This window comes from Saccopteryx bilineata, chromosome 8, assembly GCF_036850765.1.
Source record: "Saccopteryx bilineata isolate mSacBil1 chromosome 8, mSacBil1_pri_phased_curated, whole genome shotgun sequence".
In the NCBI taxonomy this organism is placed as follows: domain Eukaryota; kingdom Metazoa; phylum Chordata; class Mammalia; order Chiroptera; family Emballonuridae; genus Saccopteryx; species Saccopteryx bilineata.
In genome coordinates, this window is record NC_089497.1 from 44,980,201 (window position 1) to 44,995,402 (window position 15,202).

At 40.3% G+C, this 15,202-nt stretch overlaps 1 protein-coding gene across 3 annotated transcripts in view; it reads right to left on the reverse strand.

The window, feature by feature from the left end:
• The window catches only part of LSAMP (limbic system associated membrane protein), a 741,157-nt gene that overhangs the window by 27,813 nt on the left and 698,142 nt on the right, over positions 1 to 15,202 (reverse strand). For 2 of the 3 annotated variants that reach the window (XM_066240926.1, XM_066240924.1), the window contains exons 5-7: positions 10,708 to 10,828; positions 10,072 to 10,220; positions 1,475 to 1,510 (exon numbers count right to left, since the gene is read on the reverse strand). In XM_066240926.1, coding sequence (XP_066097023.1) covers positions 1,475 to 1,510; positions 10,072 to 10,220; positions 10,708 to 10,828 — 306 coding nt within the window. The remainder of the gene's footprint in view (positions 1 to 1,474; positions 1,511 to 10,071; positions 10,221 to 10,707; positions 10,829 to 15,202) is intronic. The other variant, XM_066240927.1, reaches the window with a different exon arrangement.

Below are 15,202 nucleotides of genomic sequence, written 5' to 3' on the forward strand. Positions count from 1 at the left end.
CTGCTCTCACAAAGGACATCGAGAGTCATAGTGACACAGTGCAAAGTCCATCTTGAATGAAGCATGATCTCTTTAAAATTTTATCTATTGGGACAAATGTGTATGTATGTGTTCATCCCATCAAGATACTTGCAAGGTGGCAACATGATAAAACAGTGTCAATCTCTGCAACACTAGAAGGTGAGTGTCTTAAAATAATGTGGTATGTCAGGAATTCAAAATGGGACACTTTCCATGACCACTAAGTTTGATGTCAAGTCTAAAAAACAGGCACATTTTAACAGTCTTATTTTTAGTGTTTGGTATAAGAAACAAATTTCATGAGTGTTTTAGGGAAGGATTTTATTCAACAGAGTTCTAAAAATAGTTTGAACCCTTTATTTAATTTGAGAATAACTTCTATTAAGCTGTTTAATTGATCCTTAAAACTTTGCAATCCTTATTTCAAATATAATTAAGTTCACATATCTATGAATAGAGATGGAAAACACGGCATTATTGACACTCTGAAAATCTACACCCGATTCTGGCCTAATTTTTAGTTTGGACAAGTGTTAATGAAACACGATCTGTCTTCAAACTAATAAAAAGCAACTTTCTACCTTTAATTCTGAGCACATTTCTTTTAGAGTGTATATCATAATCTTGTTTAATTGGATTCAGTTTTTTCTACATTAGCCCCCATGTAGCCTACATGGCCTACTTTTCTTTTTTTTTTTCAGGTCTTTGAGTATTATTTGCAAATCACTTTTCTGGAATTTAATTTAAATGGTAGGTTGGTTTCATTTCAGGGTTTTTTTTGTATTGTTTTAATTTTATTTGCCAATTTGCCTTTAAACAGCCTTAAGCTAGAAGGTTGGGGCTGCAACTTGCATCTAAATGTAATGTAGGAGGCAGAATTTAATTTAAGGGTGTAGAAACTTTTATGGAAAGGAATACAAAATGACTATCTTGTTTTTTTCATTTGTGTTTTCCAAAAGAGTTATGTTTAAAAGGAAAAGCCCCTGACTTGGCCAAGATTTAAAGAAAAAACAATGTCCTTGTTATCTGCTTGAGTTCAACCTTAGGCAGTAAACTCCTTTTTACAAGTAATACTTCAGATTCGGATTCTATAAGCCTTCAAATATGAGGGTGGTCAGTTAGAGAATTCATATATTTACAAGTTACAGAATTTAACTGGCTGTGTTCCAAGTATGTGGTTCATAGTTTCTGTAACTGAAGAAAAAATTGCTTTCTGAATTTAGTACCATCTTTCCAGCTACTGACCAACCTGAAGTTTAGTTAGGTGACCAGTCTGTTACATGCCTATCAACTAGGGTGGGCGCAACTGATTGACTTTCTTTTGTAGGTTTAAAAAAGTGATTTCAATTGTATGTTACTTTAGTGAATGTCTTTCCCCCTTTGTGTGTTTGAACATTACATATGATGGAGAATGACCCAGCAACAGAGCTACAGTGATAAAAATCATACTGACCTTGAATGGGGTGGGGAATTGTGGGTAAAACACGCTCTGAAGGGGAAAAAATAGTAAGCATCATGGAGAGTTTGTATTTATATATCTATATATATTAGTCATGTTTAGCTACTCAGACGATAATAAAAACAGATAAATTTCCATACCTACAGCATTGTATCTCCCATAAAGTATTTGTCTGTTTTTCCTGGCAACACTAAAGTATCAGAGAGTTATTAGTATATAATATCTGAAACCTTTAGAAAAAATCTACTAAGAGTAAGGGACAACATCTTATTGTGATAACCTTGCAAACAGGACTCTATCCTCTACTGGAAAAACCTGCTACCAAAATTACAGATTTTTTGAAGGATTAGGCATGTGTGTGGTTAAATTAGTAGTGATCAAATTCAGGGTTATACATTTTGCTCTTGGTTCTGGTCTCTTTAAGTCATAATGTGATAGGCAGTCAGACAGGCATGAGCAGAGTAGGACAACAGGACGGGTACAGAGAACACCAGGGTGGAAAGCCCTGGGTACTTAGCGGCAAGCAAAACTGGGAAAACAAAGACCTCACCTCCAGGCTGCCCTTTCTTCTCCTGGCACAGCACTAGTCATGTGGGTTAGAACCCCTTAGAGGGGGAACTAATAAGGGAGCCAGACAATAGCCCTTAAGCATGAAGTCCCCAAGACAATGAGGTTTTGACCTGCACCAAATACATCTAGGCCTCAGTTGTGTTTCAGCTTCCAGGCTCAGAAAAGCAACATAACCAGACAAGTGAAGCCATGGCTGACCTCAGGACCAGCTGCACTGACTAATTATCCCTTGCCTGGGCACTGACCAATCTGTGGAAACCATGACTCTGAAAGGACACACAGGAAATGCTGAGGAATATTCTATCAAGATGGTCCCCTGGGATCACACCTAAAATTCCTACCCTTAAAAGCCCTAGGGCCTTAGCAAAGAGGATGCAGTGTGCTGTCCTTCTTGGAAGCAGGCCTGCACATCCTCCCCTTTCACCCAGGTATTAACTTTACCTCTTTCTCTTTAACTCCAAGGGCCCCTTCTTTTGCCTCTGTAACTTGTTTCCTGAGCCCATTTCTTCTAATATTCACTTCTTCTAACTCTGTGACTTTCTGAATAAACTATTTCTAATAGTTTGAATCTTGGTTCTAAATTCTTTCTTAGTCAGAACTCAAGCACCAAGGTTGCTGAACCGAGGTCTGGTCTGATCCCACCCGTCTAACACCCGGTGCTGATTTCACCGCTGCCAACAGTAGCAGATGGACCCACGGTGGCTGAGGATTCCTTTCCTCTCCCTAAGTGCTATAGTTCATATCAGCGTTAGCCAAGCATCTGGAAAATTTATTTTGGGAAATAGTAATTCAACTTTTCCCTTAGGTTTTTACTTCCGTATTACTAATATCAGTGCAAGAGTAATATCAAGGTAATAAGTTTCTTGGCATGATATAATTTTATTTTCAGTCTTTTCCTTAATCTCACCCGCTTTTAGTAGTATAATCCCACCTGAAATTTGATCAACCAATCAAATTTGCTTGATGATATACCCTGATGAATAATAAGAAGTGCTTTTTTTGTTGCCCCTCACGGTTCCATCCTTAATCCACTGAGCATAAATTGTATATGCGGACAGAGTTCAGGCTGGACAATATCCTCTACTTATCTCATGGGGTGAACTCCAAATCCTCCTCTGAGGCTCTCTCAGGAAGGCAGAACAGTGCATTAGAGATAGGATGCATTACGTGCTACTCACAAACCCTGTAGTGTAACAGAACTAGCACACACTTTCCTCCATGTCTTTTTAGTATTAAATAAAGACCAGTGATAAATAAAAAATCAACCAAAATAAACATCATAAAGAGAAAAGCCTATGTACATATTCAAATGTGATCTTCCTGCCATTTTGTACCATCAGCTTAGAAAGAATAGATCTTGCCTGGAATTTGGACATGCAATACATCTGGACACAGAAATCCCAGTCTTCTTGCAAAGTGGGTTTTGTGGGTTTTTTTTTTTTTCTAGCTTGGCTGAAAGTTGCAGCTTAAATGTCAAAGTTTCCTAAGTGCATTAAGATGGAACAGGTCAATAACAGCACAGTGAACAATTGTATCTTAGTTACACAAGTGTCGAGCAGAAAAATGGTTTAAACCTCCACTGGTTATTTGGTGTTAAGTTTCCAGCTTTGAAAATAAATAGCTAAACCACTTTCAGCAGTTATGTAGCAGTTGGAGACCACTGTCCCATATTATATTCTCTCTACCATATTTTATTTTTATTATTACTATTATTATTCATACTGTTTAAATAACTCAGCTTAACATTTTCTCATCATACTGTTCACAGCTGGGTAAATGCACTCTGCCCTCATTTCTACGAGGCCATTTGTATTGCTAACCCATCTCATTCACCCTCCTTTCATAGCCTTTTCAACTGTTTTCCAACTTGTTATTATCATCCTAGCTGTGCCCTGTGAATCCTCATCTGAGCCCTATGATGCTCCATTAGCTATTCTCATTCTCGTAATTCCATCCTATGGACTTGTCATTCCTTAGAAATGCCCCATCTCAGCTTTTTACCCTTACTCTTCTGCCATCATTCTGTTGTATTTTGTAGTTTCTACCAGGTTTTGTGTGTTCCTGTGAAGTAAATGTCACTTATAAAATGAAAATGAAATTCTCTAATTTCTGATATTCAAAAGTAGGGGAGGGCAGGAACCTGAGTTCTGTGTGCTTTTTCTTTTGGCTGCTAATAAAGGCGTACCTCGTGTTATTGTAACTCACTTTTATTGTGCTTCACAGATGTGCTTTTTACAAAGTGAAGGCAAGATCATTCACCAGTCAAAAGATTACCATATTCCCCATGTATAAGACGTTCCCATATATAAGACACACTTTAATTTTGGAGCCTGAAATATAAAAAAATATATATTATATAAAATTATTGAACTCAAGTTTTATTCATCATAAAATTCGTAGAACTCCTCATCGCTGTCAAAACTCCCATCCATTAGCTTGTCCTCATCTGTGTCTGATGATGAATCACTGTCTTCATATATGGTCTCGTCCTCAGTTCCATCTATGGCATTTGAAATGCCACAACCACTGTGTAAGATACACCCAGTTTTAAGACTCTAAATTTATTGAAAAAGGGTGCACATCTTATACATGGGGAAATACAGTACGTCTTGCTTTATTGTGGTGGTCTAGAAGCAAACAGGCAAAATCTCTAAGGTATGCCTGTACTTGAGGTCAACCTAGCTTAGCAACTGTTTGGGAGGTTTTAGGAACAGAAATCTTAAGGTTGACCCCAGTACTGTATCGTGTGGTTCTTAGTAAGTCCCTTACCTCTGATCTTCAGTTTCTTGTCTGCTAAGTGGTGGTATGGGGTATTATTGGCTGATTCTGCTAGAACACTATGAGAAACAATTACATGGGTATTTTCACTTCACAAGAAAACCCTCTGAATTAAAAGCACCTAAATACAAAAGCTGGAGTTGAGGGTTGGGTATATACAGAGAGGTAATTTATTAGCGCCAATATAATTTTCCTTTAATTCTAACAGGTATTGCAGATGTTCAATGGTCTTTCTGAAAGCCAGTAGATTCAATGCCTATTCTTGAAATTAAAACTAGTTTTCCATCTATTTTTTATTGTATCCACAAAGAGACTTTATAAGTAGCCAATCTTTCAAACTACTTGTGGGTGGTGTTCAAAGAGCTGTTCAAAATGTTTTATTATGTGGCATCCAGAAGTCACTGGTTAAGAGGCTTCGCCACATGAAATAGTATATATTTAAACACTGGGCCCCTTGGATAATAACTTCAAAATAGTTTCTAAAGAAGTGGGGGAGGCCTTTATTTTGAGGGTTCTCTCCAGGGTTGAGTTGTTTAGGTAGTGCTTAAGCTTTAATCAAGTATAGGTTTACAAGTGAATAATCTTTTAAAATTAAAAAGAAAATTTAAAAACCACCTATACACTGATGTGGTATGGCCTAGCATAGATATCTTTATATTTTTATTCTTTTGTACTCAATAGCCTTAAGCATTGTGGTAAAATACCTCATTAATCCATGTGTTGATCAGTGGTACTGTTCTTCGTTAACATGAGGGATTATCTTCCTTAAGGGTCAAACACTGACCAGTAGGCTTACGTATCAGTTAAGATTCTCAATGTGCAAAAAAACCAAAAAGCCAGTGGTCTACCCTGTGGATACAGTCTGGTGGGAGTTAATGGGAATGGAATTGGGATGCGGCAGGAGTGGTATTCCTGGGTAGGAAGGTACATAATAGCAATGGAACAATCTCATTAAGTGAAAAATGGAGAAAGGAATTAGATGTCTCCTTATGTCCAAACAACAAAAGATACGTCTCCTAACATTTCCCCACAGACACAAATCTAGGTAACACATTGGTCTAGAGCAGTGGTAGTCAACCTGGTCCCTACCGCCCACTAGTGGGCGTTCCAGCTTTCATGGTGGGCGGTAGTGGAGCAACCAAAGTATAAATAAAAAGATAGATTTAACTATAGTAAGTTGTTTTATAAAGATTTATTCTGTCAAACTTAGCAAAAATCTGACATAAAGTACTTGGTAAGTAATTATTATTATATGCTTTAACTTGCTGTAACTCTACTTTATAAATTTTATAAAGTAAAGTTACTTTTCTACTTTATAAATCACCATGACTGTGGAACCGGTGGGCGGTTAGAAAATTTTACTACTAACAGAGATAAAAAAGTGGGCGGTAGATATAAAAAGGTTGACTACCCCTGGTCTAGAGCCAGGATTCTGGAAACAGATTTTATGAATTTAAGTCACAGCAGCCTTACTTAGTTGTACTCAGTTACTTAACATCTTTGTATAATGGAGAAATATGAGTACCTAATAGGGTTGTATTGATGATTAAACGAAATCAAGTATGTTAAGTGTGTAGTACATGTGCAGATTACCTTGTAAACATTCACTTGATAAAAAATGCATTAAAACAATTATTCTTCCTTCCTATCTGTTTCTTTTAAAGTAACTCAATGTAACCACTGAAACTAGAGTTTCTCTGTGGGTGCATGGCTGTCATCGTTGTGGAAACATGAAACCTATTATGTTACATAGGCTGACAATGGAACTGCCCACAGCATTGTGAAAAGTCCAAGTCTTCACCCAGGTTAAGCATATTTCCACATCTGACAAAGACTAAGAGCTGAATCCTTGCCCATACACATTCTACCAATGGACTAACGTGTTCAGAAAATTATATAATGGAATGCTTTGCCCAGGATGAAGAAAAAGATATAAAAGGCATTACTTAGATAGATAGACTGAGGTATGGATTCTTGATAAACTGAATGCTAGAAAGTGTGGAGAACAAGATACATGAGAAAGAAATGCTTCCAGGGATTTAGGAAAAATTTCCTACGGATACAATGTATTCTTGCACTCTCATCCATTGTTTTGACCTTTTTGGAGAACAACCTTTGAATAGAGTGGAGAAGTGCCTATGTGTACACGGAGAAGGGCAATATGTACTGGTGACCCCAAGTTGACACTGTGGAAAAAGTCAGCACAAGTCACTGCAGTGGACACAGAAAATGTGCTGATGCATCAGTGAAGATGGATAATCGTGAACACTGCAGGGGCTCTGGCTCTGGTTCCAACCTGCTGCTGCCTCTGGCTGGCAGCAGCTCACCAGCTGCCTCCTCTGCTCTGGACCGGCTGGGTCAGCAGAGCACCCTGCTGCCCACACCGTGCTCTCTGTCAGGCTCAGGGCGCGGCTGCCCCCTCAGGCGTTGCTCCCCTCCTGACCTTACTCTGTGGAAAAGTGCCACCTCAATATCTTCCTTCGTCCCGTTGAACCCCTCAGTCTACTTGGAATCTAAGTGATGGGCAGTCTGTTCACAGATACACTTTTTTCCTTTTCTTCTCTTCTCTTCCTCCCTCCCTACCTCCATCTATCCCTCCTTCCCTCCCACCTTTCCTCCCCTTCCCTCCCTTCCTCTGTTTTACCCTCCTCTCCCCTCCTTTCTCTCTCTTTGAAACCTGAATGGCAGTGATAGCGTGGTCATGGTGGAAGTATTATTCCTGTTATATAAAAACAGAGTTTCCCCGTGAAAATGTTTATACTGAAGCTTTGGGTCTAAGAACTAGAGTAGTAGAATCACCAATTTTTGGTAGTTTTAACAGCCTTTTATTCACCTCAAAGCTTCTATTCTTCTCTATTACACCTCCTAACTTTCCCGCAGGTGGGGAATCAATGCCAAACCCAATGCTGATGCCCATGCCGCCCCTGCGTGCTGCTAAATTCAGAGCTAGTGACCATGTGGGCTGTTGTGCAAAGGACGGGGGGCTCGCCAGGAAGTAGTGCACCGTTCATCACATCACTGTGCACGTCTCCAAGGTCACCGAGGGTGACTTCTGTGAAATAGTCAAGGGCAATATGGCTATGAAACACTCGTCAAATTCCTTGATTCTCAGTTTAGAAACTGCCATTCTGCATTTTACTGGACATTTCTAATTATGCATAATCTTAAAATTCTTTAAATGGATTTTTTTGCAAAAAGGGCGATAGTGTGGGGCTTGAGATGACCTTTCAGCTCTACCAGCAGACCTGCAATATCTCCACTGTCTCTGCCCCAGCCTATGCTGTCTCTGTCCTCCTGCCCAAGAATGCCAGCCTTCCTTCCTTCTCCTCCTCTCTCTGTCTATACCTGTCATTTTACTTATTACTTGAAATATGTCATCAGTACACTTCCGGGTGGGATCAGAAGAAAATATATTTTAATACAAATTTATAGTTGCTCACTTTCTCTAACTCAATTGTCCAATTTTCTCTTTTCCAATCTCTAGAAAACCTCTTGTCAAGTATGTGTTGTTTTATTTAACCAGATCATCTTAGATTTGTCAGAATCTCAAGTTCATCATTTAGGCTTTTTCCTCCCCCTTATTTATGAAACTCCTAAAGTCAAAAAGGAAACAGGTACCTATATTTCTAAACAAATGTCTCCTCAAGTGTCCTGAGATATTAGTGTCTATATCTGAAGTAAAGAACATTGATGTTTGATCTTTGGAGACAAGTAAACAGAGATTTGAATTCTGAACTTTATACCGACGCAGCTTCTGTGGAGCTGTATCATATCACATCCTGACGGACTGAAGTCAATGGAAGTTATGAATGAGAATAGTTTGTGGTGGTTGTTTCTTATAAGTAAAGTTGGATTTTGAGCCATTTTAAAATGACTTTAACACTACCTTTTAAGAGAAATCTCACATGAATTGATTTTGCTCCTAAAAATCTTTTCTTTTTTTCTTGAAGACCTCTAATCTGTATAAAATAAGATGGAGGGAAACCACTCGAATAGCCATGGTATCTCTAGCTTCCCCAGTTGAACCTGTGTAGAAAAAAAACCTCCTAGTGCCTGGTTATTCCAAAATAATAAAAAGAGTAAAGTCTTCGGACTTTCACTTTTAATCCAAATGAACTTTCTCACTCAGCAAATGATAACATTTTTGTTTTACTTATTCTGATACACATGTCCTTATTCCAAACGTTGTCATCTCCTCTGATCTCACCATCACACTTCAGTTTCTCAGGGAGCGCTGGCTGCTGTGCTCAGTGACGCCAGCCCACCAGGCAGGGGCCAGATGCCTCCCGGCAGCATATTGCTACAGCGCCAGGCTCCAAGGGAGGCTCCCCTTCTAACCAGTCACTTACCACGACTGACCCCTCCTTCGTCTGCCTTTAGGCTCATCTTTGGTCTTCAGAAATGCCCCTCTCTCCTACCATTCCATCTGTCTTCTAAAAATACATCAGACAAGCAATGTTTCCTGCTGTCATATGGAAACCTGTCTGCAACCATTTTTCCTCCTTTAAATTTTATATTGTTCCATTCATTCCATTTTTCCTCTTGTGTTGTTAACAGCACATTTTCTTTTTTCAGTCTCTCTTTTCTCCCAGCACCTTATCCATCCTCACTGCATATTAATCACTTAATCACTCCTATCACTGCCATTTTTTTTAACTGTCATCCATATTCCAGGATGTTACGTCACCTCCACTGCTTAAAGAAACCATCACTGAAGAGATATGTGTTCTTTGAATAAATAAACAAAAACAAGGCAGCTATCAAAAGTAAGCCAGGGAGCTTGACCAGGCAGTGGTATAGTGGATAGAGCATTGGCCTGGGATGCATAGGACCCAGGTTTAAAAACCTGAGGCCGCTGGCTTGAGCCCAAGGTTGCTGGAGCCCCCCGGTCAAGGCACACACTAGAAAGCAATAAATGAACAACTAAGGTGCTACAATGAAGAATTGGCTTCTCAATTCTCCCCCTTCCTGTCTGTCTCTGTCTGTCTCCCAGACTCTCTCTCTCTCTCTCTCTCTCTCTCTTTCACTTAAAAAAAAAGAAAGCCAGGGAACACAGAAAGAAGTTAGTCCATTTGTAAACTTGTCTTATGCATAAGGATTGAGAACCTGCATTTTTGTTTCAGTGGCTATAACCTGATTTTTGTATAAAATTACCTTTAATGAATAAGAAAATGATTTTTAAGTTTTTCATGGGAGAATTCAACTGGATGCTCTCAAATTGGGCCTGCTGTGGGCATACTTACTGAAAAGGACTAGGCTGGCATTGGTGACCCCCAGCTTGTTGGCAGCCACGCAGGTATAGTTGCCATAGTGCTCCTCAGTGACGTTGGTCACTGTCAGGGAGGACTGGCCCTCCGTGCTCTTAATCTCAAGGCCATTGGCACTGTTTATCCTAAGAGTTCAAAAACAGAAGAGTAAAAAGAAACACTGGTGAAGAATTTGGCATAGTAATTCCTTTTTTGTCATTATACTGGAGAAAAAGAGGAGAAAGGATGTGGTTAGAGTTTGAGTTCCCTGCTCACTCCCTCATTTGAATTGTGCAATTCCATATTATCTGAATCAACTTCCATCCACAGAGAAGACTCAGGAAGGATGAGTTTTACTGGGCTTTGGTTTCTGCTATAAGCAAGAAAGATGTGTAGGTGGAAATGACCCACAGAACCACCTGCCTCAGTCTCTGCCCGTAACCTCAGTGCTTGAATTTTCAGCTGAAGAATTACAGCCCTGACAGCCCTTGATAAAAAGATTTGGAAAAGGAAGCATCTAAGAATATAGACCTATGCAATATAGCCGGGCTTCTTTTTATCATCAGGGCTTCTGGTGCCCCTGGGACCACCTATCTGAGCAGTGGGGATACAGCAGGTTTGGCACATACATACCTGGTGTCATCCCGGTACCACTCAAAGTCAGGTGCAGGCACTGCCGAGGCTTCGCATTTGAGTGAAGCTTGTCTCCCTGTGGTAGCTTCATTGCTCTTGGATTCCGTGATAGTGGGAGGGTCTGTGGGAAGGACAGGAACACAGTGTACATGTCAGAGGGCACTCCAGAATTTCCATGCAAGAAGGAACTGGAGAGGAGAACCTGATTGGAGAGGTGCAGGAAAGAAACAGTTCCATTTACATGAATTATGTGATCAACTGAATGGGACTGATCATTAGAAAACTAAATAAAAATAAGAGATGATTAATGAAGCTATAGTCTAGGTTTACGTAAATGGGATACTAACAGGGTTTATGGAAATGAAATCTAGGACTTCTTTTGCCTTCCTCCAATATACCATCAATTCTTTCAACCACAGATCCTAATATTTGCATAGATTTTTTTTTCATAAATTAAGCAGTGATATAAAATGACTTGAGATTTTAATGTATCCTTTGAGCATTTTTTTTTTGTATTTTTCTGAAGCTGGAAACGGGGAGAGACAGTCAGACAGATTCCTGCATGCGCCCGACCTGGATCCACCTGGCACGCCCACCAGGGGCGACGCTCTGCTCACCAGGGGGCGATGCTCTGCCCCTCTGGGGCGTCGCTCTGCCGAGACCAGGGCCACTCTAGCGCCTGGGGCAGAGGCCAAGGAGCCATCCCCAGCGCCCGGGCCATCTTTGCTCCAATGGAGCCTTGGCTGCGGGAGGGGAAGAGAGAGACAGAGAGGAAGGGGGGGGGGGTGGAGAAGCAAATGGGCGCTTCTCCTATGTGCCCTTGCCTGGAATCGAACCCAGGTCCCCCGCATGCCAGGCCGACTCTCTACCGCTAAGCCAACAGGCCAGGGCTCTTTTTTTCTTATCCTCGCCATTATCATCATTGAGATTGTTATGGTTAGAGATGATGGTAAGAAGCCTGATGAAAATAATACAGGGCTGAAGCTCTCTGAACCCAAGCTTTAGTCTGTTTTCAAAAATTTGGAAAAACAAACACACTAAGCATTAGATGATTACTTAACCCTTTCTTCTCTTCTGTGTTCCCTTATTGTTATGACCCAGGTGAATTTTGCTTTTATATGGGAAGGAAGTTTGAAGTCTATCCTGGTGCATGGGCCTTCTCCTCTCTCCGAGGGTGCACCTGACACTGTCTTCTAGGACCTGGCCTACAGGACTGTAACAAAACACAGCTGACATTCTCATTTGCCATGATTCTTTCTTTAAAATATAAATATATATTCATTCAATTTTTTTCTAGTACCACTTCTTTTTACATTTAATATTATTTTATATTAATTTCAGGTATATAGCAGAGTGGTTAGACAGTCACATACTTTACAAAAGGGTCCCCCCAGATTACCAGTACCCACCCGGCACCATACATAGTTATTACATTGTTGTTGACTATATTCCCTATGCTGTACTTTACATCCCCATGACTATTCTGTAACTACAGATTTGTACTTCTCAACCCCTTCACCTTTTTCACCCAGTCCTCCAACCCTCAACCCCTTCACCTTTTTCACCCAGTCCTCCAACCGCCACGCCGTCTGGCAGACCAGCAGTCTGTTCCCTGTTTCTATGGGTGATTCTTTCAAATAATCCTATGGAGGGTAGAACAAGTGTTTGCAGGTCTACATGACAGAGTTAGAATGAAAGATGTGAGCTCCTGGTTTGATGATGCTGTGTTTGAAGTTATGAACCTTTAAGGAAAAAACCTTTTTTTTTTTCGTCCAAAAGCTATTTTCCAAAAAATGGCAGCTTGGCAGCTTGGCTGCGTGTGTATGGAACAAAGAGATCCCCACAATCAGTTTAGGCTTTGCAAAGAAAAAGGCTTATTTAAGGAAAATGGTAAAGTAATCTCTAATATATAAAATTAATTTAAATCTCTTCAGTGCCTGATTCAGTGCACTTATTTCTGAGTTTTTTCTTCACATTCAAAAATTCCTCTTCAGGTTTTCTGCCTAGGAAGGATTCTGATCCTAGAAAGAATGTGCAATAGCATCCAGTCCGCTGCAGTTTTCTCTCCCATTTCATTGTCGCATGAGCTTGGATATCCCTAGGTTTTTTTTTTAATTATTCATTTTAGAGAGGAGAGGGAGAGAGAGAGAGAAAGAAAGAGAGAGAGAGAGAGAGAAAGAGAGAGAGAGAGAGAGAGAGAGAGAGAAGGGGGGGGAGGAGCAGGAAGCATCAACTCCCATATGTGCCTTGACCAGGCAAGCCCAGGGTTTCGAACCGGCGACCTCAGCATTTCCAGGTCGACGCTTTATCCACTGCGCCACCACAGGTCAGGCAGAGCTTGGATATCTTTAAACCACTGTCCGAGAAGAGGAGTTCCGGCGCATTGGGCTGTGCACCAACCAGCCTGTGCGTAGACAGGGGCGCCAGAGTGGATGATGGTTGTTGTTGTTCTCATTGCTTTAGAATTATTTGTTCATTTTTCTATCAGCATAGAAAGGCAACATGAGTGGAAAGAACCCTGGGTTGGAAACTAGGAGCCTTGAAATTTAACTTCAATTTGCTTGTGTAGCCCTCCCTTCGCACTTTATCTTTCTGAGCCTTGGTTTTATTACCAATGCAGTGAAGGAACCATAGTATCCCTCCAGGCTATTAAAAAAAATCCAATTCTAGACAAAATGGCCCATTCTTTACAAATGGGCAGTGTATATCATTATGATGCTCAAATGTATTTTCATACCCATAACTCATTTAACTGTTAAATTGCTAACTTTCAAAATTATAGCTTGTTTATCTGTTCCATGGGTTAGGAGTCAGGATTAGCGGTCAGACATAGAAAATCTGAGGTCTGATTTTGATTCTTCTCTTAACCACAACTGTGGCCTACGCAAGCATCTGCACCAGTCTGAGCCTTTTCTTTCTTATCTTTCGAAACAAGGGCTTCATATAAAATGAGCACCAAGGGGATCCATTAAAAATTATTTTATCTTATGATTGGTTACATAAATCATTGGACATATTCATTGCAGAGAATACTGCAATAACTGGAAGCAGTGGTGGTGGTAAAGGAGGTATTTGGAGGGATAGGACATCCTATAAAGGTTAAAAGCTTGGATTTAAAGTTTGACAAACCTGAGCTCACGTCTAGGTCCTGTTTCTCATTTTTCTTTCTCATTAGAGAGCTCTAGAGTTAATACTGCTTTAATTTTCTCATTTATGAAATGTAGGAAGGAGAAGCGAATGAGTCCATTTGGAGATTGCTGAAGGATTCCAGAGGAAGCCGGCACTTGGTTTGTGATAAAGGGCTGGAAGGGAATGGACAGATTGGAGATGGGAAATATGAAGCTTCATCTGACAAGATTAGATGTGAAGGGTGAGGGAAAGAAGGAGACGTGTCAGAGGTAACACAGATACCAGGCAAGTTGCTGGCTTAAACACCTAGGTAACGCCATCCACTGAGGTAAGGTACCTAAGAAGAGAAATAGATGATCAGCAGAAATACACTGAATAAATATTAGTTTCCTGTCCTCACCTCTTCACTGTATAGCTAGTTGACCCTTGAGTAACACAGGTTTCAACTGTGTGGTTCCACTTATACATGTTTATTTGTTTTTAATAAATGCCATAAATGTATTAAAATCTTTTCTCTAGCTGACTTTATTGTAAGAATGCATTATATAACTTCATGTAACACACAAAATATGTGTTAATGGACTATTTATAATATCAGTACGACTTCTGGTCAATAGTAGGTTATGAGTAGTTAAGTTTTGGGGGAGTCAAAAGTTCTAAGAGGGCCCTGACCGATTGGCTCAGTGGTAGAATATTGGTCCGGTGTGTGGAAGTCCCAGGTTTGATTCCTAATCAGGACATACAGGAGAAACAACCATCTGCTTCTCCTCCCCTCCCCATCCTCCTTCTCTCTCTCTCTCTCTCTCTCTCTCTCTTTCTCTTCACCTCTTCCTACAGCCATGGCTTGATTGGCTCAAACAAGTTGGCTCTGGGTGCTGAAGTGACTCCATGGCCTTGCCTCAGGCACTAAAATAGCTTAGTTTCTGAGTAACAGGGCAGTAGCTCCAGATGGGCAGAGCCTCAGTCTCAGATGAGGGTTGCCAGGTGGATCCCTGTCAGGGCACATGTGGATTCTGTTTCTCTGCCTCTCTACCTCTCACTTAAATATATATATATATATATATATATACACACACACACACACACACACACACACACACACACACACACACAAGGATTTGTAACTATACAGGGGCTGGTGCCACTAACACCTGCATTGTTCAATGGTCAACTGTAGTAGGTTCTTAAGCTACCGATAACTCCACAATCTGTAGCATGTTAACTGGAGAAATAAAGTTGCTCATGATTCTATTACTTTGTTCAAGTATTCAGATTGTGAAATGAGTTTTAAGCAGTTTGTGAATTTCTGGAGCCATGTGGTTATAACTGACAAATCCTTAATGATGAACTTTGTTCAACCAGCCCT